Below are 27,214 nucleotides of genomic sequence, written 5' to 3'. Positions count from 1 at the left end.
CACATTAATCAAAGACAGTATACGATTAATCATTTATGTACATATAACCATTATTAAATAATACACATTATAGATTCCATTGTTCTGCCTGGTGGTGTTGAATCATGTTAAATGCGTAAAACAAAACCAAGCTAGCATTTAGGCATGTCAGTAAATCTGTCCACCACTTTGTACAGTGTTGAAATATGAAATATCTGAACAACTATTAGCGGTCAGTCATGTCATGTCACTCATGTACCTTGTACTGAAATGTGGGTTGAGGAATAGTTGGATATTTTTAATCTACTATCTACCTATGTATTAAGAAATAAGATGCCACTTGGTACTGCAACTTCTGCACACATTTGTTCTGACTTCTTCTTCTTATATCTGGGGTACATTTCTCCCAATTCTCCATCAGACTGACTTCAATGAAATGCAGTCTTGAAACCATTAGTATCTCCTGTACTACCAACAGAGTAAACCAGCGTTTCTCAAAGTGTAGGCCGCGGCCCACTGGTGGGGCGCAGAGATGTGATAGGTGGGTCGCGAATGGACGCGATGAACGGGAGATTATTTGTTTTTATTTAAAAAAAATGTTGGACCTCAGGCCGGAATCGAACCTGGGTCCTCGCGGGCGGTGGTGGATTATTAGCCGGCCCGTCTACATTACAGGCATCAACAAATCTTGAAGCTGGGCGTGTCTGAGGCTTGGCAATTTCTCGCGCCCAAGGCGACCAACAACCAATCAGGAATCTCCCGCCCGCCCCCGGCATACAAAGCAATAGCAATGTTAAAACGAAGTAAACTGGATATAAAATCCCCAAACAGGCGAAAACCTACCAGTTTCATCCACTGTCTCTGCCACCTCCCTCCATGCCTCGCTCCTCCGGTTTGTATCCCAGATGAACAGAGACCGATCATTCAGCACCGGGTGATTCACTACCGCTCCATTTTTTTGACTATGAGGAAATGACCTGCGTAGTCTCTCCCAGCATACACGCGGTTTGATTGGCTAGCGCTTGTACTGTCAGATTTGCATACGCGGGATTTGATTGGCTGATGCCAAGCATCGAGCCTCAAAAGTTGAACATTGTACAACTTTTGATGCCGATAGATGCTCGTGATGCTTGCAAAGCCATGCCATGCTCCCCACAATGCAGTTCGGCGAAGTTTAAAAATCTTCTACGTCACCCCATTCAAATGAATGGGCGAAGCGTTGAAAACATTTTTTGATGCCTGTAGTGTAGACGGGCCGTAAGGAGTTTAACCGTGACACTTTTCGAAATCCCGTTTGTGTCCCCCGGCTTTACAAATAGGCCGATGTTTATTATTATCTTTTAACGCAAGCCGTCATCGCCACGGAGGAGCACACAGCCTCTGTGAGCGAGCGAGAGAGACAGAGACAGAGAGAGAGAGAGAGAACTTATCTATTTAATATAGCCTAGTTGTACAAAATAAAGTAAGAAATCATTCCAATGTGTAGCCTACTATAGGGCAGTAAACAGTTTAAAAGGGGAGAGATTAGTAATGCATAAATAAAAAGAAAGAATGCTAACTAGGTAACATAAGATAAGAATACACAAGTTTAAATGCCTTGTTATCAGTTGTGATCATATTCTAAAGATGTTTGGATTATTGAAAAGTATACAGCTCCCTTTCATAGAGTGTTGAGAGATGTTTCCATACATTTCACTTCAACATTTAAAAAAACAAAACATACATTTTCTTCTCACTGAAAGCGGGTCCCACACAGGTTAAAGGTAGCATATAATAATGTTAAAATGTGTTAAATATATACACTGCAAAAAAACAAAAAAGAGGAGTAAAAGTAGCTCACGACTTGTTTAATTTTTTGAAAGTCGCCCTCATCCTATAAAAGGTCGGAGAGCCCTGGTATAGAACGATACATTTGACCATTTGAAGCTTGGCCTACCATTGTATTGGAGCGGCGAGGAGCAGGCGGGGCTTGAGAAGTTTCAGAACCAGTGGAGTAAACCTCCCGACTACCTGCAGCCACACTCGGCCACCTTCATCTCTTCGTACAGATATCTTATCGTGAGGCGTCCGTTCTCTTTATACATGACCGTGATGGGATCCAGCTTGATGGGGACGCAGCACGCCATGTTGGCTATCTTCGGGTTCCTTATGTTCATCAGCGCCTGGATGAGGGCGTGTTTCGATGGCTTCATGTCGCCCGTCAGCGGTTGGTAACACAGGCCCCGACATTCGAAGGCGTCGTATTCTGGAGGTGCCACGATCCAACTGTCCCATCCGATGTCTCTGAAGTTGACCTTGAGAGAGGTCCGCTGGCAGTGCTCCCTCTCTGCCTTTCTTTTCCTTCTCCGCGGGTGCTGAGCCTCCGGGATTTCGTTGGGAAGCTCATTTCCATTGTACCACTCGGCGCCCGAGTGCAAGAGGGATTCTTCTTCGTGGAGAATCATCTCTTTTAATTCATTCTTTGTTTCCCTTCTCCTGCTACCAAGGTCATCTGAGAAGACGATCAAAGCTGCGGAAGTGTTATCGCCAACAGACACGCTCATACTCAGACATCCCGCTCCTTCTTCTCCGTCGTCCGGGGCCCCACAGGCCTTCCTATCCACCACCACATCAAAAAAAATCGCATGGTGGCCCAATCTGATCCATCTCTGAATAGCTGTGGCCACATCAAACGTCTCCCACGTGCTCTCCAACCCCGCCACCTCTTTGCCCGCCAGCAGTTGGGAGGTGGAGGTGAAATCGTTGTAATCCACTTCGTAGACTTTGACGGTGGCTTTGAAACTTGGGGAGTTGACCTTTGACCTGGAGTCCGGGGAGAAGAACAGCTGCAGTTCAGCAGAAGTTATATTTTCATGGTTGGGGATGCTGACGTTAAACTGCAGCCTGTGCTTTGACTTTGAGCCGTTCGTCACGGAGACCGGGATATCTGTTTGAGAACAAACAAGAAGTCAGAGGAGTTTGTTAATTTTCCATTGCACAACTGTTGTATACACGTGTACATAATATCATCACAGAGGAAATGGCTGATGATGATGACATGTATAGACAACAACATGTTGGCTAGAAAATTCTCTTGGCGTTCAGATGAGGTCAAGGTGAACCTCTTTACGGAGCGTCCACACAGCGGCGTGCGTTGACGCTTGGAGGTGGGCGTGTCTGAAGCTCGGGGATTTTTTGCGACCAATCACCTGAATGTCCCGCCCCCGACATACAAAGCAATAGCGATGTTAAAACGAAGTAAACTGGATATAAAATCCAGGCGAAAACCTCCCAGTTCCACCCACTGTCTCTGCCACCTCCCTCCACGCCTCGCTCCTCCGGTTTGTATCCGGTAGAGGAACAGGGACTGATCATTCAGCACCGGGTGATTCACGACCGCTGTAATGAATGTTCCCTCCATTTTTTTGAATATGAGGAAATGACCTGCGTCGTCTCTCCCAGCGTACACGCGGTTTGATTGGCTGGCGCTTGTACTGGCAGATTTGCATAAACGGGATTTCATTGGCTGGCGCTTCTGCCGAGGCGCCAAAAGTTGAACATTGCTCAACTTTTGAAGTGAGCAACGCCAGCAACGTCCCACGTCGCTTCCCACAATGCAGTTCGGCTAAAAGTGACGTCACTCCATTCAAAGTGAACGGGCAGAAGCGTTGGAAGCTTCAACGCACGCGGCCCGTCCACACAGCGGCGTGCGTTGGCGCTTGCCGGCGAGCGTGTCTGACACTCGACCAACAACCAATCACATGAATCTCCCGCCCCGGACACACAAGCAGCGGTTTGATTGGCTAGAGCTTGTACTGGCATATGATTCGATCGGCTGGCGCTTCTGCCGAGGCGCCAAAAGTTGAACATTGCTCAACTTTTGAAGCGAGCCACGCCAGCTACGCTCCACGTCGCTTCCCAGAATGCAGTTCGGCTAAAAGTGACGTCACCCCATTCAAAGCGAATGGGCAGAAGCATTGTTTTCTCTTGTCTTTTTTTCTCTTCTTAATTCTCTGTCAAAGCGTCTTTGAGTTTCATGAAAAGCGCTATAAAAGTCCCATGTATTATTAATTATTATTAACGCACGCCGCCGTGTGTAGGGGCCGTCAGAGCGTATTGCACTCCTCTCTATACTGCCCCCTTGTGGCTCAAGAATAAGAAGGCGAGCCTCCGGAAGCTCCAGGTTGCATATAAGGACTGTTTGCGTATACTGCTTAGAAAACCAAGGCGGTGCAGTGCAGGTGAAATGTTCTGTAATGCACGAGTCAACACGTTCCATGCTCTCTTGAGAGATCTAATCAAGTTCATCTGTCGATTGAATGTTTCTCATAACTCTGTCATTCTGCTGCTTTCAAATCCGTGTCTCAGTGCTGTACGATACCAGGCACCTCTGTGGAAACATCGGTATAACTGCCTTTTTAAATTATATTTGAGTGTTGTATGTCTTGTAATAATGGACCAAGAGTCTCTTTAAATTAAGATGATGATGATGATGATGATGATGATGATGATGATAGACAACTTCAATTTGTTGAGTAAAATTAGAATTTAGTCACAGACTAGTGTTGTCACGATACCAACATTTTGGTTTCGATACCGATACCAAGTCAAGAATTGCGATTCCGATTCTTTTTCGATACTTTTCTTAAAAAAAGGGAAACACGGAATATCGGCTTTAAAATTAGGAATAACAGATGATTTTAGCCGTCAGAACAACTAAAGCAGCAGTGTTACTAAGAACAGAAACGCCAAAGAGTCACATCTAATATAAATATATATAAAAGCAGTTATTTTAATTGTGTAGCAGTGAGTTTAACATTTTGGCAGCACTGTTGAGCATTTTGAAAATGTATTTTCATGCCTCTGTGCTTAGTCTTTCTATCTTTATAGCCACTGGTGTAAAGTAACTAAGTTCATAAACTCAAGTACTACTTGGGTACAATTTTGAGATACTTGTACTTTATTTAAGTATTTCAATGTTTCTTTTGCTACTGTGTACTCCACTACAGTTCAGAGGTACATGGTGTACCTTTACTCCACTACATGTATTAATACCTTTAGTTACTTCACGGATGTGGATGAATGATGTGAAATATAATCAACACTTAAATCAGACTTTAGTTCCACCTGGAGTAAATCCACCAGCTACCCTGCAGTCTACAAAGTACTTCAGACTAGCTGCACCTCCACCAGCTACCCTGCAGTCTACAAAGTACTTCAGACTAGCTGCACCTTCACCAGCTACCCTGCAGTATACAAAGTACTTCAGACTAGCTGCACCTCCACCAGCTACCCTGCAGTCTACAAAGTACTTCAGACTAGCTGCACCTCCACCAGCTACCCTGCAGTCTACAAAGTACTTCAGACTAGCTGCACCTCCACCAGCTACCCTGCAGTCTACAAAGTACTTCAGACTAGCTGCACCTTCACCAGCTACCCTGCAGTATACAAAGTACTTCAGACTAGCTGCACCTTCACCAGTTACCCTGCAGTATACAAAGTACTTCAGACTAGCTGCACCTTCACCAGCTTTGAGAACACTTTCATGATCAATCATTATAAAACATATCATATATATTATTCTGAAATGGACCAATCTGCACAATGACTACTTTTACTGTCGCTACTTTAATACTTTTAGTTGAGGAACATTTTGAATGCAGTACTTTTACTGTAACAGACTATTCCTACACTCTGGTGCTTCTACTTTTACTGTCGCTACTTTAACTATATTTTGATGATAATACTTTTGTACTTTTATTTGAGGAACATTTTGATTGCAGGATTGTTCCTACATTCTGGTACTTCTACTTTAACTCAAGTACAAGACCTTGGTACTTCTACTTTTACTCAAGTACAACATATATACTTATACCACCTCCGTTTATAGCCTATGAAAAAAACTAATAGAAAACGAAGGCTAAAGCTAACGTTAGCAGATAGTGATGCTAGTTTGCTAGTTAAGTTTGCTCAACGATAATATTGCGACAGAAAAACTTTTCAGTGCACATCACGCTCTGCTGCTCCGACAGGGAGCTCTGCTCTGAACACCTGAACGGCCCGTTCACAGACTTCTGGCGTCTTTTTTGTCAACAAGCCGAGGCGCAGCGGCAGTTGCACTCCCACTTGCAGCCATGCTTCTCGTTTTCTCACATGCTCTGGCAGCTAGCGCGTGGCCGCGTGCACGAGAGAGGGGAGGGACTTAGAACGTGCTTGAGAGGAGCGGGACTGCAGGCACGGCTGCAGGGAGTGGAAGCAGAGCGCTGAACACACACGGCTCTTATTAAAACGGCGCTTTTTCACGGGAGTACTTTTCCCCGTCATTCTTAAAGTACCGATACTAATGAAACGGAGGAATCGTACCGTTTTTAATTTAACGGCAGGGTATCGCGGTACCTTTCAAGTATCGGTACACCGTGCAACACTATCACAGACTAAATCCTACATATTTATAGGCAATATCTTCTGACAAAAAAGTTAAAGAATTCAAATGTCAGTACATCTTGATAAAGCAGGTGTGAATTACTATTTAATATATTTGTATTTGGTAATTTTTAAGAAACAGTTCAGCCGGTGGCAGCAGCACATGGGTTATCATGGGACTATAAATAACTAAACTAAATAATGGAAATTGTCTGGGTAACTTTAGTTCCAAACGTAGCCATTGGGGCTCACGCGAGGGATAACCGACAGAGGCACAATTCTGCAAATCAAAGATGTTTTGAACCCAGAGATTACACGTTCACAAGGGGTCAAAGGTTGACCACCATTGGATTAAAGCTTTTTATTTAACGTTAATCCCCCCCAAAACAAACTGAACTTGCCAAGAAAATGCTTATACAGATGTCCAGCCTGTTTCTCTGTAGCTGTGATGAGAGAAAGAAACCTTTAGAATGTCAAATATGGATAACAACCAAAATGAAACGTTGGGCAATAGGACATTTAAAATATTCCTATCAACTCTGGCACTGGATTAAATGGGTAGAAAACCACAATGAGAGTTATTTATTTTGAATGTAAGGATTATTGCCCATCATACTTCTTTCATACCCAGATATATCGGCGTACCTTGCACAGTGAAGCTTCGTATGACATCGGACTGAGGGTTTGCCGAGCTGTCCGAGGCGTACTTGTTGTAGAGCTCCATCATGAACTGAGGAGGGTAGATCTGGCTGTTCTCCTGAGGAACGTCCGACAGGTTGAGTTTCCTCAGAAATCCCTCCTTCATGGTTCCCAGGAGGTTCTCCACCCTGGAGTCTTCCTCCTCCAGAAGGTCCTCCTCTGACATCTGAGCGTAGAGTCCCTCAGCGCCCTCACCCTGAATGTCCTTATCGAGAGGTTTACAGATGCACGAGCTGATATGAACCACCACACACACACACACCTGGAACAGGAAGGACCTGGACCTCTGCATTTTGAAATGAGATCCTCAGTAAGACACTCCACTGGCAGACACTTTACCTTCTTCCCAGCCTGAAAAGGTTTGAAAATGGAGATCCCCAATGCAAGGACCACAGTCCTGACGTCCGCTCCCATGCTCCCAGAGTAAACACGGGGACTCGTGTCAACCAAAATAGTAGCTTGGCCAGGCTTATCACCAGCGGCGATGCCTTCTTTAAAGCGGTGTTATCATGAGAGGGCCGGCTGCTAATGAAGACACTGTAAACACTCAGCAGCGATAATGAGGGAGGCACTGGAAACTGTGAGGTCACTGAAAAGCAGACGCTTCCACAAAATGCCTTTTCCCAGCTCGAGGGTGAAAGTGTTGGGGCCAACAGAAACCGAACATTCTTTACCGCCATCATTGTAAAGTATGTCTTCAGAGTTCGTGTTGGATCATCCGGTACGTAAGAGGTGGTGATACCGTGATGAGATCAGAAGTGACGATCACAGAAAAATAGTAAATGTGATTTTTCAATAACAACTGAATTATCATACAAATATTAAAGGGCCCACGTCATGCTTTTCCGGTTATCACCCGTCCCCTCAAAGTGCACCCTGTAGCGAGTAAAACTCTAACTCAGAGAAGACCTGTCTGCTGCCCCAGAACGCCTCGCTGGACATTTCTCATTCTCCATAGTTTGCTTCCTGGGTTCTGTGACGTGTGCACTCCCACATCAACAACAAATGACCGGATTGGCCCAAATGGACCAATCAGCGGAGCCCCTCCCACACCAGGACCCCTTGGCTAACTAGCAGGGAGTCCCATTGACTTGCGTAGAGCTCCCTGAACGCTGGTAATAGACGAGTTGGGATGGCGGAGAAACGCTCTCCGCAGACCCGTTCTCACAGCGCTATAAACTTCTTTCTTTCTCGATATCAAGCCACACTTATTGTTTTTACTTCGGCTGTGAGTGTGAGCGTTTAGGACAGAGAGTGAATACACAGACTATACAGAGATGCTGTGAGAAACCAATGCGAGTTTGGAACATTGAATTTAAATCTATTCTAGTCGACCTCAACGATGGAACTATGATCAGTAGAAATGGCCATGACACGGGACCTTTAAAATAAAGTAGAAAAAGTCCAATAAAAAGAGGTCTTTCCTATACGCCTCCAAAGTAGCAATACAATGCTGCATGGATTTGGAGTCACAGGGTCACATAGCGTGGCAGCTGTTAAAGAAAATACATTTAAAAGAGATTATTCATATAAAATAGATGGTGGACTAAAATGTTGTAAAAATAGGTGTTTCCTAGTAATTAGGTGTCATATTTAAGGAGAAACTTAAAGTGATTTGTGCAGTTTGCCACTTAAGTCTTCCAGGCAGAGAACAACCAGACATCTGGAAGAACACACGGAAAATGTTTGAACTGATATACTGTATATAAGCGAGGATTTATAAAACATGATAGGCATGAGAACAGAGTTTTTTTTCACACCACCGGCACATGAAACAAAGACATGATGGACATGGTGGTGTTCATCACTACTTCCTGTATGTCCAAGATGATGATGGGTCTCTGTGGGGGGTCTGAGCCCAAAAGCACAAGCCAATGTTTCCGGGGACGTTGGCCAGAGTCCGGCATATCTGGGAATGTCTGTCTTTCAGTCATGCAGTCACTCATGCCGTGTTTCAGAAAAATGCTTTCAATGTGGCCTTTTCAAATGTTGAATCCTTCCTCTCTATGGAGTCAATCAGTGATGAGAAGTCTACTGGCACGCATACAGTTAATAATGTCTGCACGCGGGAGGAAACACAACACAGCACGGAGACCGCACTGAGGAAGGGCTGCTGAGGAAACTGGTCACTATAGGTCAAAATGAATTGGAACACATGCAGTAAAAACTTTAGTTTGGCCAATGAACGTTGGTCTGTGAGGGTCGATGTTAATAATATTATTATTTTATTTAATTTGCAACAAAAATAAGTCAAATTTTAAAAGGGGAAATCTGATCCCACACACACACACACACACACACACACACACACACACACACACACACACACACACACACACACACACACACACACACACACACACACACACACACACACACACACACACACACACACACCCTTCCCTCATCCAGCACCAGTCACTTTTCTGCCCATCTCCGCTGCTACTGCACTGAAACTGTACTTTGAACATTTTATATATATTGTTAACATTTTAAATTGTACACCCCGATTATCTAGGCCCTTTTTGTTTTATGAATATATGTCACACTGTGGGACTGCGGGAAACGGTATCTCGAGATTTGTGGATGTATCATTCAGGAAAATTCTCAAGTACATTTCAAAAGGTTGCTAAAAAATTATTTAAGTATTACAAAGTCAATTTGAACTGTGCCTGTGGCTATGTATGCATATATTATTATGTACACTTATTTGTATTTACTTTTGTCTGGCGATAATTGGATGACCATTTTAGTTTCACTTCATTTCGCTGTAAATAGCATGAAATTATGAGCTGTTTTGTTTTAATGTTGTTGTATGTTTATGTATGTTTGAGTGTGTGAGGACCCCAGGAAGAATAGCCAATGCTCATGCTATGCTAATGGGGATCCTAATAAAGACATAAAGACATATCACATGTAGTAATTTTGACAATAAAGCTGACTTTGACTTTTGATTAGGCACCATTACACACGTCTTGTTTCAATTATAAGTTGCACAACACTATAATAATATGTAATAAACTAACATATATTTTCCAAGATGACTTTCAAAATAAAAGTAGTCCTCTCGGAAATCAGAACGTACCCAATAGAGCTCTTGTGGGCGGGCGGTTCCTCTTTAAACAGCAGGGTTTATACTATTGCCATACATCGAGTTAAGGTATATAATGTGCACAAAGCCTAAGCTTTAAACACTTTTAATAAAAGTTTGCAAATGTCTTTAACAATATGTACAATTCAATTTATTTCCTTACGAGCCATACATTAGTCTGTGAGCACACATCACTATTCAAATACACTTTAAGCCATATAATACAGTTATAAGGACAGATACATTTATCCCTTTTAATTACCATGGACATCTACCATTATTACAAACTGTACAAGTCATCTTTGCGTGTTCCTTTAAAATGTCTGAGTCTCTTCGACGTTCCCAAAGCGCCCAGCAGGGGGCAGCAGAGCGCTGTTTTACCCTCAGCTGAAACAGAAGCAAGTGACCTTCCGATGCTTGGAGCACAGTGTCTGTCAGTAGGTGTCATAAATATATACAAGATATAAACAAATGGCTATTAAAATATAGTGTAAAGAAGATGTTATTACCTATCATGCACAAATAGTTCTTGCTAATATACGGGAGGTTCAACGGCAACAATAGAATAGGTACAATTTAGTTTGCATTAGTAACTACAGTATTTACATGATGTCCCTCCTGAGTCAGTGAGCAGTTCACCAGGGAGTCCAAACCCAGACAGGGCCAAGCAGCAGAGGAACTGATGAGAGAAGGTTTCAGGAGCTTTTGAAACAACAAACGAGAGCTTACTCAACTTGGAAACATCTCCCAAAAGACGGCAGAGTCCAGGCGGAGGCCAGAGATAATGGAGTCTTATCTTGAATGATATTAAAACAGTCAAGAAATGTTACCCATAAAAGACCATTGTATATCTATGTGTCACCTTGAATTCATGAGGGAAATAATCCTTTCCAAAAGACTTGATGAATTGCCGTAGATGGGATTGAACTCCTTTTACAAACCTTCACACAAATCCTGCAGTACATTCCAAGTCTCATTTACCCAGTTGTATGTTTCATACTTCACAAACACATGCTTTTACATTAAAACCTGACTTAATAAGGACATGTGGTGGTGAGAGATGCTTTTGCACGAGCGAGAGTCAGTTTATAGACTAAAAAAGTAATGTTTAAAGGTGGGGTAGGTAAGTTTCAGAAACCGGCTCGAGATGCACTTTTTATTATATTCGATGGAATGCTCTTAACGTCCGATAGCAACGAATATCTGAAGTGCTTTGACAATAAGTCCATAAAAAAATTATCTGTGGAAGCCGTGGCGCTGTAAAAAGCTCGACCAATCATCTGAGCCGGCTAAAGTAACTGGATGTCCTACCTGCCTGTCAGCCTTCCATCGGGGCACAGACTGATCTCGTGCCCTCATTGGTTCGTGTGTGTTGGAGGCGGGGCTCTGAGAGGAAGTGGCAGATTGTGTATTTTCAAATTCTAGCGCACTCGAGCCGGTTTCTCCAAAATCACCTCCCCCACCTTTAAGTGACAACTCGTGTGTTTGGGACGTGGACAAGAAGTATTAACGTTTTTACTAAGTGCACTTATTCAACTGCTTTTCGGATGAAAGGGGGACGAAGAAATAAAGGTGGCCCTCGTTGAGGGAAACAAGTCTTTAGAAATAATTAGACACGCAGGAAAAACTCGGTTCAAAGTCGAATCTTGACAGACTAGGACAAAAGAGTTCTCGAACAGAGACTCCAGAAATCCCGAGTCCTCCAAGTCGCATCGGTGTATCCTCACGGCCGTCCTCTTCGATGCAGAGTTATCGGTGTTCACCGGCAGGCGCAGGTGTCCACGGACATGCCGGGGTAAACCTTCAGCACCATATTCCTGCTGGTGTCCAGGAAGAGGACGCCGAGGGGACTCATCTTGTCGGGAACGCAGCACGGCTCGGGAACACCGGGGACGATCCCCACCGCTCGCACGATGCTCTGGATGGTGGCGTGGTTGGAAGGACGCACCACCTGAGGAGATGAGGGAGGGATTAATGCGAGAGGAAGTCACTCTGAAACATGTAATAGTAAAGGCAAACATGTTTCCTTATTATTATTATAGTGTTCTTAAAATAGTCTCTATCTGTGTTTTTACATTTTTGTTTTGCTTTAATGTATGCACCATGACATCAAGTCAAATTCCTCGTACGTGGTGATAAACCTGATTCTGATTCTGATATGCCAACGGATGCAAGAAATCAATGCTATTTATTTCATGTTTTCTACAGGAATTCTGTTCATTTCTTTCAAGTCAGACGAACAACCTTTCCTCTCTTGCGTTTATGAAATAGGGACATCTTGATAAAAAGGCAAATCGTTCTAAATGTCTTGTCGTGACAAAGCTTCCGTGGCTCACTTTAGAGATGGGGAATCCACAGGCGCCGGCGCAGTAGTACGCATCGAACGACTTCGGCGCCAGAACCCACTCGCTCCATCCGATGTCGGCGAAATCCACCCTGAGGTATCGTCTGGAGCAAACCCTGGGCTCGCTCCACTGCCTTCTCCGGGCCTTTTTCATCGTCCTCTCGTCGAAGCTCAGCACCTGAGGCTTCCCCAGGCCCTCGCTGCTCTCCTGGCCCGGCTTCCGCCCCGGTTTCACCGCCGCTTTGGCTTTCGCCGGGAAATACGTGTTCTGCCAGAGTTCGTGGTTCTTCAAGGTGTTGTACTGCACCTTGGGGAGGTTGTTGGTTCGGAGCTGGTGATGGAGGTCTCGTCGAATCCTGGAGGCTGAAGAAGCGGAGGAAGACGCGTCCTCCGCTACGGGGAAAGGACCGTATCGCTGGAGTGACAAGGCCACGCTGTTAGGCTCATCTATCGCTCTGTCATCGGCGTATATCAAAATGTACGGCATGTTGGCCGAAGAGAGGCGCTCCTGGCTTTGAGGGCTTTTCTGTTGCCTTGGAGACGCCCCGAACTCCGCGTCAAACTCCACCGTAACCACAAGCTCTTTCACGTCCTTGGCGTGTTTCAGCACCGTTGTTACGTCCCCCGATTGCCACGAGCCCTTCTGGAAAGCAGCCAGAGTTACGTTCCCCAGCGGTGTGGAAGAAGCTGAGTTCGGGGACGACCCGCGGAAGAGGATATTCGGGGAGGGGGAGTGTTGGGGGCCGGAGGACGGATGGCGAGGCTTTCGGAGATGCCACTGTCGCTGGTGTTGGCGCGGACGCTTGTGAAGGAAGTGGAAAGAGGCGCGGAGAACGAGCTCTGATTCTCGGATGGAGGACAGGTTGAACTGGAACACGTCTTTGCCGTGCACGAGTCCTGGAAAGAGAAAAAGGAATTTTAGGTTAAAAATAAAATATTTCAAAAAAAACTGTCAAACAGCCTTTTCTTTAAAGGTCCCCTTTCTCCATGTCTCTTCTACATCAACACGTGTCCCCCTTTCTTCATGTCTCTTCTACATCAACACGTGTCCCCTTTCTTCATGTCTCTTCTACATCAACACGTGTCCCCCTTTCTTCATGTCTCTTCTACATCAACACGTGTCCCCCTTTCTTCATGTCTCTTCTACATCAACATGTGTCCCCTCTTCTCCATGTCTCTTCTACATCAACATGTGTCCATGTGTCCCCTCTTCTCCATGTCTCCTCTACATCAACATGTGTCCCCTCTTCTTCATGTCTCTTCTACATCAACATGTGTCCCTCTTCTCCATGTCTCTTCTACATCAACATGCGTCCCCTCTTCTTCATGTCTCTTCTACATCAACATGCGTCCCCTCTTCTCCATGTCTCTTCTACATCAACATGTGTCCCCTCTTCTTCATGTCTCTTCTACATGTCTCTCCTACATCAACATGTGTCCCCTCTTCTTCATGTCTCTTCTACATCAACATGTGTCCCCTCTTCTTCATGTCTCCTCTACATCAACATGTGTCCCCTCTTCTTCATGTCTCTCCTACATCAACATGTGTCCCCTCTTCTTCATGTCTCCTCTACATCAACATGTGTCCCCTCTTCTTCATGTCTCTCCTACATCAACATGTGTCCCCTCTTCTTCATGTCTCTTCTACATCAACATGTGTCCCCTCTTCTTCATGTCTCTCCTACATCAACATGTGTCCCCTCTTCTTCATGTCTCTTCTACATCAACATGTGTCCCCCTTTCTTCATGTCTCTTCTACATCAACACGTGTCCCCTCTTCTTCATGTCTCTTCTACATCAACACGTGTCCCCTCTTCTTCATGTCTCTTCTACATCAACACGTGTCCCCTCTTCTTCATGTCTCTTCTACATCAACACGTGTCCCCTCTTCTTCATGTCTCTTCTACATCAACACGTGTCCCCTCTTCTTCATGTCTCTTCTACATCAACATGTGTCCCCTCTTCTTCATGTCTCTTCTACATCAATACGTGTCCCCTCTTCTTCATGTCTCTTCTACATCAACATGTGTCCCCTCTTCTTCATGTCTCTTCTACATCAACATGTGTCCCCTCTTCTTCATGTCTCTTCTACATCAACATGTGTCCCCTCTTCTCCATGTCTCTTCTACATCAACATGTGTCCCCTCTTCTTCATGTCTCTTCTACATCAACATGTGTCCCCTCTTCTTCATGTCTCTTCTACATCAACATGTGTCCCCCTTTCTTCATGTCTCTTCTACATCAACATGTGTCCCCTCTTCTCCATGTATCTTCTACATCAACATGTGTCCCCTCTTCTTCATGTCTCTTCTACATCAACATGTGTCCCCTCTTCTCCATGTCTCTTCTACATCAACATGTGTTCCCTCTTCTCCGTGTCTCTTCTTCATCAACATGTGTCCCCTCTTCTTCGTGTCTCTTCTACATCAACACGTGTCCCCCTTTCTTCATGTCTCTTCTACATCAACACGTGTCCCCCTTTCTTCATGTCTCTTCTACATCAACATGTGTCCCCTCTTCTTCATGTCTCTTCTACATCAACACGTGTCCCCCTTTCTTCATGTCTCTTCTACATCAACATGTGTCCCCTCTTCTCCATGTCTCTTCTACATCAACATGTGTCCATGTGTCCCCTCTTCTCCATGTCTCCTCTACATCAACATGTGTCCCCTCTTCTTCATGTCTCTTCTACATCAACATGTGTCCCTCTTCTCCATGTCTCTTCTACATCAACATGCGTCCCCTCTTCTTCATGTCTCTTCTACATCAACATGCGTCCCCTCTTCTCCATGTCTCTTCTACATCAACATGTGTCCCCTCTTCTTCATGTCTCTTCTACATGTCTCTCCTACATCAACATGTGTCCCCTCTTCTTCATGTCTCTTCTACATCAACATGTGTCCCCTCTTCTTCATGTCTCCTCTACATCAACATGTGTCCCCTCTTCTTCATGTCTCTCCTACATCAACATGTGTCCCCTCTTCTTCATGTCTCCTCTACATCAACATGTGTCCCCTCTTCTTCATGTCTCTCCTACATCAACATGTGTCCCCTCTTCTTCATGTCTCTTCTACATCAACATGTGTCCCCTCTTCTTCATGTCTCTCCTACATCAACATGTGTCCCCTCTTCTTCATGTCTCTTCTACATCAACATGTGTCCCCCTTTCTTCATGTCTCTTCTACATCAACACGTGTCCCCTCTTCTTCATGTCTCTTCTACATCAACACGTGTCCCCTCTTCTTCATGTCTCTTCTACATCAACATGTGTCCCCTCTTCTTCATGTCTCTTCTACATCAACACGTGTCCCCTCTTCTTCATGTCTCTTCTACATCAACACGTGTCCCCTCTTCTTCATGTCTCTTCTACATCAACACGTGTCCCCTCTTCTTCATGTCTCTTCTACATCAACATGTGTCCCCTCTTCTTCATGTCTCTTCTACATCAATACGTGTCCCCTCTTCTTCATGTCTCTTCTACATCAACATGTGTCCCCTCTTCTTCATGTCTCTTCTACATCAACATGTGTCCCCTCTTCTTCATGTCTCTTCTACATCAACATGTGTCCCCTCTTCTCCATGTCTCTTCTACATCAACATGTGTCCCCTCTTCTTCATGTCTCTTCTACATCAACATGTGTCCCCTCTTCTTCATGTCTCTTCTACATCAACATGTGTCCCCCTTTCTTCATGTCTCTTCTACATCAACATGTGTCCCCTCTTCTCCATGTATCTTCTACATCAACATGTGTCCCCTCTTCTTCATGTCTCTTCTACATCAACATGTGTCCCCTCTTCTCCATGTCTCTTCTACATCAACATGTGTTCCCCTCTTCTCCGTGTCTCTTCTTCATCAACATGTGTCCCCTCTTCTTCGTGTCTCTTCTACATCAACATGTGTCCCCTCTTCTCCGTGTCTCTTCTACATCAACATGTGTCCCCTCTTCTTCATGTCTCTTCTACATCAACATGTGTCCCCTCTTCTTCATGTCTCTTCTACATTAACATGTGTCCCCTCTTCTTCACGTCTCTTCTACATCAACATGTGTCCCCTCTTCTTCACGTCTCTTCTACATCAACATGCGTCCCCTCTTCTTCACGTCTCTTCTTCATCAACATGCGTCCCCTCTTCTTCATGTCTCTTCTACATCAACATGCGTCCCCTCTTCTTCATGTCTCTTCTACATCAACACGTGTCCCCTCTTCTTCATGTCTCTTCTACATCAACACGTGTCCCCTCTTCTTCATGTCTCTTCTACATCAACACGTGTCCCCTCTTCTTCATGTCTCTTCTACATCAACATGTGTCCCCTCTTCTTCATGTCTCTTCTACATCAACATGTGTCCCCCTCTTCTCCATGTATCTTCTACATCAACATGTGTCCCCTCTTCTTCATGTCTCTTCTACATCAACATGTGTCCCCTCTTCTTCATGTCTCTTCTACATCAACATGTGTCCCCTCTTCTCCATGTCTCTTCTACATCAACATGTGTCCCCTCTTCTTCATGTCTCCTCTACATCAACATGTGTGCCCTCTTCTTCATGTCTCTTCTACATCAACATGTGTCCCCTCTTCTTCATGTCTCTTCTACATCAACATGTGTCCCCTCTTCTTCATGTCTCTTCTGCATCAACATGTGTCCCCTCTTCTTCACGTCTCTTCTACATCAACATGTGTCCCCTCTTCTTCACGTCTCTTCTACATCAACATGTGTCCCCTCTTCTTCACGTCTCTTCTACATCAACATGTGTCCCCTCTTCTTCACGTCTCTTCTACATCAACATGTGTCCCCTCTTCTCCATGTCTCTTCTACATCAACATGTGTCCCCTCTTCTTCACGTCTCTTCTACGTCAACATGTGTCCCCTCTTCTCCATGTCTCTTCTACGTCAACATGTGTCCCCTCTTCTTCATGTCTCTTCCACATCAACATGTGTCCCCTCTTCTTCATGTCTCTTCTACATCAACATGTGTCCCCTCTTCTTCATGTCTCTTCTACATCAACATGTGTCCCCTCTTCTTCATGTCTCTTCCACATCAACATGTGTCCCCTCTTCTTCATGTCTCTTCTATGTCAACATGTGTCCCCTCTTCTTCATGTCTCTTCCACATCAACATGTGTCCCCTCTTCTCCATGTCTCTTCTACATCAACATGTGTCCCCTCTTCTTCATGTCTCTTCTACATCAACATGTGTCCCCTCTTCTTCATGTCTCTTCTACATCAACATGTGTCCTCTCTTCTCCATGTCTCTTCTACATCAACATGTGTCCCCTCTTCTCCATGTCTCTTCTACATCAACATGTGTCCCCTCTTCTTCATGTCTCTTCTACATCAACACGTGTCCCCTCTTCTTCATGTCTCTTCTACATCAACACGTGTCCCCTCTTCTCCATGTCTCTTCTACATCAACATGTGTCCCCTCTTCTTCATGTCTCTTCTACATCAACACGTGTCCCCTCTTCTTCATGTCTCTTCTTCATCAACACGTGTCCCCTCTTCTTCATGTCTCTTCTACATCAACACGTGTCCCCTCTTCTTCATGTCTCTTCTACTTCAACACGTGTCCCCTCTTCTTCATGTCTCTTCTACATCAACACGTGTCCCCTCTTCTTCATGTCTCTTCTACATCAACACGTGTCCTCTCTTCTTCATGTCTCCTCCACATCAACATGTGTCCCCTCTTCTTCATGTCTCTTCTACATCAACATGTGTCCCCTCTTCTCCATGTCTCTTCTACATCAACATGTGTCCCCTCTTCTTCATGTCTCTTCTACATCAACATGTGTCCCCTCTTCTTCATGTCTCTTCTACATCAACATGTGTCCCCTCTTCTTCACGTCTCTTCTACATCAACATGTGTCCCCTCTTCTTCATGTCTCTTCTACATCAACATGTGTCCCCTCTTCTTCATGTCTCCTCTACATCACCATGTGTCCCCTCTTCTTCATGTCTCTTCTACATCAACATGTGTCCCCTCTTCTTCATGTCTCTTCTACATCAACATGTGTCCCCTCTTCTTCATGTCTCTTCTACATCAGCATGTGTCCCCTCTTCTTCATGTCTCTTCTACATCAACATGTGTCCCCTCTTCTTCTTGTCTCTTCTACATCAACATGTGTCCCCTCTTCTTCATGTCTCTTCTACATCAACATGTGTCCCCTCTTCTTCACGTCTCTTCTACATCAACATGTGTCCCATCTTCTTCACGTCTCTTCTACATCAACATGTGTCCCCTCTTCTCCATGTCTCTTCTACATCAACATGTGTCCCCTCTTCTCCATGTCTCTTCTACATCAACATGTGTCCCCTCTTCTCCATGTCTCTTCTACATCAACATGTGTCCCCTCTTCTCCATGTCTCTTCTACATCAACATGTGTCCCCTCTTCTCCATGTCTCTTCTACATCAACATGTGTCCCCTCTTCTTCATGTCTCTTCTACATCAACATGTGTCCCCTCTGTGGAAAGAGACTCTGAAAGTTTCAGGAACAAAGATTCTCTCTCTTTTTGATCCATTTCTATAAAAACCTGAAAATGAGCGGATCAGACTTTGGACACTTTGTGATGTCATCGCGATGTTTTGGCTCGTGTAACCATTAGCCAATCAGCAACCAAGGTAACTTTAACACTTTTTCAACCTAACAGATGTTTTATCAAAAAATGCTAAATCCCCGATGAAGTATCGCTTTAAACTGACGATGAAAGCGATGAAGTTTCAGCGTTAAACCTTCCCCCCCCCCCCTCGACTATCCTCCGCATTGTCTGACTGACACGAACAACAACATCCCATACGTCTTCTGCAGAATGTCGCTCAACACATCTGACATAAGCATGCAGCATGGAAAGTATTAAGCACGGCACGCTTAAGTGCCTGCCTCACGCATGACCATAAAAGCCTCATCCTCGACGGCTATACTCTTGAAGTTCACCCTCGTCTCGCGCACTTCCACCGCAGCCTGAAAGACAAACATTGGGTCGGTCCAGTAGGTCTGTCGCAGCCATATGGAAATGCTTATAGCGGAAAGAGCTCCTCTGAGGCTTTTCGCCGTGCAGCCGGTGTCTGGGTGTGATAATGGGCTCTTGTCTAACACCTAGGCTGCTGCAGCTACCGGAGAGCTAACAGAGCTCCAGGCTTAGTCCCGCAGATCACTTCATCTCCACAGAGGGGAAGATGGTTAAACCCAAATGGGAGCCAGGGCTGCTGTGTGATTGGCTAAACACCTGCGTTTAGGATGATGCACTTTCCCAAGATATTCCTTTGTGCGTAACATTGAATTATTCAAGTTGAATGTGAACTGTATGCCTTTTTTTGCACTTTGAGACTGGATTCTGTCATGAAATGTGCAACACAAATAAGTCAAATAAAAGTGAGGAAACACAAATGAAATAGGCCTTCCTTGAAATGTTCAATTTCATTCCATGATACTGTAAGTAGCATAATACTGGTATACAATACATTAAACATTATTTTGTATATAAGAATACGCTTTTATGCTTGATTTAACTTTCACTATTTTTAAATTGCTCCAGGAAATAAACAGTTTGTTGGTTTTCTAGAAAATGTAATGTATTATAATCCAACCTCCATCGGGTTTAAAGTCATTTTTCATGAAACTAAAACATTCTCCATTTTTAAAAGTTCAATTAGATGTTTTTTTAACACATTTATCTTTAGTGTTACATAATACCATACACTTGAAAACACCAGATTGGTTATAATTGAGCAGAGACTGAGAGTGTAAATCTGTTTTGACACAGTTTATAAATTATATTCCCTTCTAACATAAAAAGTACGACACGTGGTACACATTTAATTATTAGCATAGTGCATGGCGTTAATACACTCTGTGCTCACTCACCCGGGACAGCTTTAAAGCTCCTCACGGTGTTTGCCTCCCTCTGGCTCAGCGGCTCTTTGTTGTACTTCTCGTACACTTTGAACATGTTGATGGATACCATGTCTCGTTTGGTGCCTTCGTGCGCAAAGACGCGCTGCTCTTCAGCCAGTGGAACATCAGCACCTTTACGCACGGCGTCCACAAAATCCTCAGGCGCGATTTTACCCCAGCTCGACTCCAAAATGAGCAACACATGCAGAGTGTGAAGAAGCCTGCTTGCCATGGTGGAAGTTGTAGGAAATGAATCCATTAGAAAGAGAAACTGTGGAAAAAGAAGAGCTGCCTTTCAGCTTGATGCCCACCCAGATTTAGAGCCGGTATCCAGGTAATCCGTGTCAGACCCGCACTCCACGGTTCACGGTCCACAGCTGTTTCTACAATGGGAGGAAAGAGGGGAGGACTGGAGCTGTGCTGCTGGAGGACAGATGGTGACGCCTCGGAGCAAACAGCCAACGAGAGACATGCAGTTTTGTAGATGAAGTGCTTACGGGTTTTTTTTTTGCAGCAAGGACAGAGCACTATGAAACCTAAACTGTAAATATGATGCAAGATATATCCACTAAAGAAGCCTGTGGCCAAACAGAAAGTTAATTTGGGATGTGTTAAAGCTGCAAAGTTCAAGAATATAAGGTAAAGTGTGTGAGTGTATGTACGTGTATGTACGTGTATGTGTATGTACGTGTATGTGTGTGTGTGTGTGTGTGGTGTGTGTGTGTGTGTGTGTGTGTGTGTGTGTGTGTGTGTGTGTGTGTGTGTGTGTGTGTGTGTGTGTGTGTGTGTGCGTGTGTGTGTGTGTGTGTGTGTGTGTGTGTGTGTGTCTCTATATAACCTGGTGTGATGTTCCACACAATATAATAGGTTAATAAGTTACTTGTCTCCATGTGTCCTTGCAATACTTGGCGGTGTTAAAGGCGTGTTTATATAGGGACTACGTGCATGGCTAGTTGGTGAAACTAGGCTAGGCTAGTAGGCTAGTTAGCCTGTGAGCTAACGACAACTCACCTAGCATTTTTCTATTTAGTCTGTAGGCTACTGCATGAAAAGCGGAGAGACCTAGCCTGATATTTACAAATGATGTTTGGATCATATTTGGCCTACTTGTCTGGAATGTTGGTTTTGATGTTATGACAGAGAGTGCATTAAGACTGTACAAAATATTAAGTTAACTTTTGGCTGGGTCTGTGATTTTTCAGCCAAATGTAAAATACTGTATGTTCTTTGGACCAAAATCCGCTTCACAGCAGGAAATGGACGTCCTTTTTCAGTGTTGGAGTACTTCTTGTTCAGCTTTGGGGCTTGTTTGTAACCAAGATAGCAACAGTGGTGTGACAGGGAAACACACAATGCTTCAGCTAACATTTACAGCGTTGGGTTCGGTTACTCTTGGTCTCAGGTCTGGTTCGGAAAGAATTATGCAGCCCATGCGTCACTCTAGTACTTTCGACTTGTATAACAAGAAAGAGTTGAAAAACGGAAATCAATACTGTGTGAGCTAGCTAGCTTGCATCAGTGTAGGAAGCGTGTTAGCTTGGTTGCTAATGGGACAATGACTTCTCGTATTTCAAAGATGTATATGCTTCACCAACTTCTCTCTCTTTACTCGTATTTCAAAGATGTATACGTTTCACCAGCTTCTCTCTCTTTGCTGTCACCAACTCATTCCTCTTTTGTTACATGGTTTACATTTGGCAGAAGAGGTTTAAATAAAAGTTAATGGTGCAAAACAGCTATAAAGCTATGCTAGATTCCTAATGTTCAACAGCTGTCACGATGGCTTTGTCAATGGCCCAAATATGCACGTTAGAGTTCACCAAAGTTGAAGTTAACTATGTGTTTTTGAAAATCAGTGGTAAAGAACGCGTAAAAGTCAACTTTGCAGTGTGTGGGATTTCACTGAAGATGCTTATCTCAGCCTCAGGGAAGCCGATAACTCGCCAAGATGAGTGACACGCAGCCAACAGCAGAAAAACAACGTCTTTTTAGTCTCTCCTCTGCTCTCGGTGTTTCTACCTCAGCACAATAGTTTCACTGTGAGGGAGACGGCAGGAGGCAAGAGCCGCCACGGGTCAGACGGCTATTAAAATACCTCCTACTGGTCCTGAGGGGGATCACAAGGGGCTCTTTGACACCACCGTGTCTTACATCGGGTATAACAGACTCTGCTGGGACTGGGATCCCCCCCATCTGTAAACCACCGGTGTGTTTAAAGTTCGCTCATCTGTCCGTGGCATCTGTCTCCACCCGAAGAGCTATCACTCAGCGTGGGCTTGTCTAATTGGTTCTAATGGGGTTCGAAAAACTAATGTTGCTCTTGTGCGTCTTCTTTTGATGGCATTTCAGGCTGTCCTCACCAGCATTAATCATTTGATCAAACACTTGAAACGACCATTGCTTATGTTTCGTGACAAGCAGCGTCTTGTGGTCGTGCGAGTGATGACTCTTCCCCCTCAGAAGCAAAGGCGACAGTAACCGGGGTTTGATTTCCAACCAGGCCCCTCGGGATCTGGGGCCCTGAAAGGCAGCTTGATGTTGTTACGGTGCCACGAAACCTCTGAAGAAGGAGGTCAGGGAAGATGGTAGGGGGCATAGAGGGCATGGCTTTGATGTTGGAGACTACATTTCACATCCAATCTGCTACCAACAGCTACATGTTGGTGTCTTTCAACTATGACCACGAGACTTTCTTGATCGTAGCGTATTAGCGTTAGCTGCCTTCGGAAAATACAAAAATGGAGACAGTGCACAAACTACCTATTTTGTTGTTTAGTTATAAACAACAAAATTCTCCAGTGGAAACATCTTGATTATTTGTTGGATTGTTTGTCTGTCAGCAAGATTATGGAAAAGCTACGGGCCTAATTTTCATATAAATTGGTGGAACAAGTTTATTGTTTTGACATGGCGGATACACGCAATATGTTTCGTTCCCTTCTAGTTTACACTATTGATGGTTGTACATTTTTTACATCAACTATCAATTTATCAATGAAATTGGTTCCATAATTGTGCATAATCTTTAGCAGTATGTAGGCATCGCATATAACTAATACAGATGTACAGCTTTGCCATTATAACCTGATATTTCTCAGTATATCCATCTATGCTTTCGCCTACAATTCAGACCACGGTCCACCCTCGGTAATAAGTACCTCATACAACTCCACTTAAATATATCCCAAACTCTTTTCTAGGGGAAATTAGCATTCTTTTTATTCAGCTTTTCACATGTTTACAGTCATAGATAATACAATATTCTCTGTAAGCCTTCTGTATTGAACAGTAAAATCACAAATCAAATATTTGCATATTTGGGGATAATACAGATGCAGGCCTCACTGACCGTCAACAAGAACATAAACACGAACAGGGTTATGGGGTGTACCTGCAATTTATTCAAACAAGGGGGGCATAGAAATAAAAAATACTAAAAACAAAAATATATAAAAGTCCCTTCTAGACAAATGATGGTCGTTAGAGATGTCCCGATCCGATCACGTGATCGGGGCTCGGAGCCGATCACGTGATTTTCGAAAGATCGGGAGAAAGAAATCGGGGATCGGGATTTTTTTTTTTTTTTTATATATAATTTTTTTTTTTTTAATTTAATGTTACAAAACAAAAATGACCATGTTCACGTCTTAAAGTCATCCTGAGGACTTAGTTTTGGTTTAAAGTTACACAACATCATGTATGTGTTGCTTCTGTTGGGCTTGTTTTCAGACCTGGTTGCTTATTCCTCTCAAAGCAACAGAGTTGGCGCAGTGTCTAATAGCAGCAGCAAGCTAACGAGAGGCTACGTTCAGCTGGTGACTCGGGAGTCGGGACAGAGAAAATGTCAGGAGTTTGGAAGTATTATGAAATTGAAAGCGAAGGCAGTGAAACAGCCAGATGCAATGTTTGCAAGGCGGAGGTTCCGCGTGGTGGAAAGAACAGAGCTACGTTCAACACGACCAATCTAATACGCTACCTGAGAAACAAACACCAACAACAACACGGTGAGTGCACAGCGGCCACTCAGGTAACGGCACTGAAGCAACCGACACTTTCAGAGGCTTTCAAAAGGAAAGAGAAACTGCCCCAGAACAGTGAAAAGGCCAAACAATAACAGCCAAGATAGCTGAATTCATCGCGTTGGATGACCAGCCGTTATCTGTTCCTTTTTTTCCTCTTAATGCATTGCATAAAGATCGGATCGGGAAAAATCGGTATCGGCAGATTGTCAAAATCAAATGATCGGAATCGGATCGGGAGCAAAAAAAGGTGATCGGGACATCCCTACTGGTCGTATTGGTGTAACATATATTATCCATTTTTCCCATCTTGACAAAAACATTCCCCGTTGCAGTCTCAAAGCAACGGTTATCCTTTCCATCTTAAAAATATCATACACGATGTCAAGCCACTCATCCAAAGCAGGTTTTCCTGGTTTTAACCACATTCTGGTGAGGGCCTTCTTGCAAGCAGCACTCAGGATTCGAAACAGATATCTATCTTCAGAGGAAAACACTTCTGGTGGTAAAGCACCCAAATATAACGATTCGAATTTAAATGGAATGTCTACCTGAAAAACTTTTGTAAAACTCCATGAACCATGAAATTAGCATTCTTGGTAGAAAACTCCCTGAAAGAGAAAGGTTGTTCCCACCAAATCTAACTATAGCCATTTGCCATAAGCGTTTCTTGACGTAAGTGTCTCTAAGTGAAATCAGTTCCTAGGTTGCTCCATTATGTAAAATGACCTTTATAGAGAAAGCTACACTTTAAAGTTGGGATAGAAAGTTGAGTTTCACGCTCACACCTTCTATCTGGAGTCTTTGGGGTCCATTATATTCCCCTTTTGTCACTTGTTGAACTCTTTCTGTTTGGTTTTAGGACAGAATGAAAACCGGACTTAATGCTACAAGACTTTGAATCTCCATTGTGCCACTGTGTCTTTTGAAATAGCGTTAGCCAAAAGGCCTTAGATCAATTTCAACGCTTCTGGGGAAGCAGCTGTAGTCACTGAGCCAAGACTGCTTCACCACAGTGATTAGCCGCCACTTCAAAGGTAATTTAAAACCCTTAAGAGTACTTGTCACACCCATAGCGAACTTCATAAGACCTCTCACTCAACGGCTTTCCTGCAATGGGAGAAGTAGAGAAAATGCCACGGATAAAGCTCATAATTTGTCGAATTGAAAACCGTTGTATCCAATGAGCGTAAATTCTCAATGATCGTAATGTCACCTCATTATCGGGGGTTTTCATTCAGAGATCAAAAGGAGCGTGTCCAGGCTAAAACTTCCCACACACGTCAGCCTGGTCACCGACATAGCTGCTGAACAAAGTACAATGTGAGAGTATAAAGAAAAATAGTCATTATTAGGTGCTCAAATATTGAAAGAGCATGAGGCTAATGTTCCACGATTAGTTTCATTTAACCTTGTTCTATTAATAAACCGTGGAATAAAGGCACTTTTCTTTACATGTGTTCTACTGTGAAGCTGTGCTGGAAATATCTCAGCTCATCATGTTCTCTGTTTCGTAGTGAAATAGAAAAAGTTAAACACATTCGGAAAAATACAGGTTTGCTTTGTGCTTTATTGCACAGTGGCAGAAAACGTATTCCAGTAGCCAGTTAGCTTAGCGTAAAATAAAGACAGTACAACAGGATAAAACATCAAGCAGTGCTATATCGGAATATCATGACTAAAAACACCAACATATGTTCAGTCTTGCTAAGGCTTAGATAAGAAGATTGTTACCACTCAACCAGTGTTGCCAACTTGACGAGTTTCTCGCTAAATCGGGCGACTTTCCAAACCCTCCCGCTACTTTTTTTGTCAAAAGCAACTAGCGACAAATCCAGCTACTTTTTCTGTTATTGGAAACTTTTCTGGTGTTTGGAGAATCTGACGTGATAGCACGTAATCGTTTACTTTCCTCGACGGGCAGCGGGTGCTGAGCCCCTCCGCCGAAGCACTCACAGGCAGCCTCGCTAGGCAGCTGCACTCGAGCAGAGAGGTGGCAAAGAAAAAGAGACACACGACGCGTCCAGACTGAATATTAATCGCGCATGCGCCAATGCCATTGCTGATCCAGCCCTGGATTGCTGTGTGTCTCTTCTGGGTCACTTTGCCAGTCCAGTCCAGACAAAGAAGGAAGGTAGCAACTCCATCCCACATAACACTTTTTTTTAATTAAATGTGACTAATTCTTTAACAATACAGGACACAATGTATGTATGTAATGTTGGTCTAGAGTAGACAAAGCATTAAAGTCATCAAGTGATGGCCAAACAATAGAAACAAATTAAAATAAGAATCAACAAAAGGGTGTTTTTTCCACTTTTTGTCTCTCCTTCGGCGTCCATTACAACTACGTGCAAATGGCTAAATATGCAAATTAGGCGATGACGTCATTTAGCGACTTCTAGCTACTTTTAGGACAGCCAATAGCTACTTTCCTTACTATGGAGTTGGCAACACTGCACTCAACATGTCTCTACACTTGATATGAAGCTACCGTTAGCAGCTCCTTAGCTTAGCATAAAGGCGGGATAAAAAGGGGAACAGATAGCCTGATGCTGTCTGAATAATCCACCTACCAGCAACGTTACTAATTAACATCTTGTTTATTCCATAACAAAACAGGCGTGAAAATGACAAGTTATAGTTCAAGGGGGGTTAGGCTATATGTGAGACTATTTACTTAGCTAAGAGCAGTGACTTCCTGCCTTCAACTTTAGGTAAGAAAGGACTAAACAAGACATAGCCTTACATCAGTGTTTCTCAAACGTTCTCATTCCAAGGACCACTTA

At 43.9% G+C, this 27,214-nt stretch overlaps 2 protein-coding genes across 2 annotated transcripts; both read right to left on the bottom strand.

The window, feature by feature from the left end:
• Positions 1-1,666: 1,666 nt before the first annotated feature.
• Positions 1,667-7,418, bottom strand: gdf2 (growth differentiation factor 2). Its single transcript, XM_034108072.2, has 2 exons — positions 7,027-7,418; positions 1,667-2,905 (listed from the first exon to the last, which is right to left on the bottom strand). Exons 1-2 carry the CDS (start codon positions 7,370-7,372, stop codon positions 1,986-1,988), a joined length of 1,266 nt encoding a protein of 421 aa, XP_033963963.1. The 5' UTR covers positions 7,373-7,418; the 3' UTR covers positions 1,667-1,985.
• Positions 7,419-10,334: 2,916 nt separating this feature from the next.
• LOC117465055 (growth/differentiation factor 10-like) lies at positions 10,335-20,785 on the bottom strand. The gene is made up of 3 exons (XM_034107917.2): positions 20,377-20,785; positions 12,508-13,412; positions 10,335-12,122 (listed from the first exon to the last, which is right to left on the bottom strand). The coding sequence occupies exons 1-3, from the start codon at positions 20,663-20,665 to the stop codon at positions 11,931-11,933; spliced, it is 1,386 nt and encodes a 461-aa protein (XP_033963808.1). The 5' UTR covers positions 20,666-20,785; the 3' UTR covers positions 10,335-11,930.
• Positions 20,786-27,214: the final 6,429 nt, after the last annotated feature.

Source organism: Pseudochaenichthys georgianus, chromosome 19 (genome assembly GCF_902827115.2).
Source record: "Pseudochaenichthys georgianus chromosome 19, fPseGeo1.2, whole genome shotgun sequence".
NCBI classification, from domain to species: Eukaryota; Metazoa; Chordata; class Actinopteri; order Perciformes; family Channichthyidae; genus Pseudochaenichthys; species Pseudochaenichthys georgianus.
This window is presented reverse-complemented; position numbering and strand designations above follow the sequence as displayed.

Excerpts from the sequence above, each read along its gene's own strand:
- gdf2 (XM_034108072.2), bottom strand. The coding sequence starts at position 7,372 with ATGCAGAGGTCCAGGTCCTTCCTGTTCCAGGTGTGTGTGTGTGTGGTG. Across the intron at positions 2,906-7,026 it reads ACGAAGCTTCACTGTGCAAG|ATATCCCGGTCTCCGTGACG; the intron begins GTACGCCGATAT and ends GTTCTCAAACAG.
- LOC117465055 (XM_034107917.2), bottom strand. The coding sequence starts at position 20,665 with ATGGATTCATTTCCTACAACTTCCACCATGGCAAGCAGGCTTCTTCAC. Across the intron at positions 13,413-20,376 it reads GAGCTTTAAAGCTGTCCCGG|GACTCGTGCACGGCAAAGAC; the intron begins GTGAGTGAGCAC and ends TTCTCTTTCCAG. Across the intron at positions 12,123-12,507 it reads GTGGATTCCCCATCTCTAAA|GTGGTGCGTCCTTCCAACCA; the intron begins GTGAGCCACGGA and ends TCATCTCCTCAG.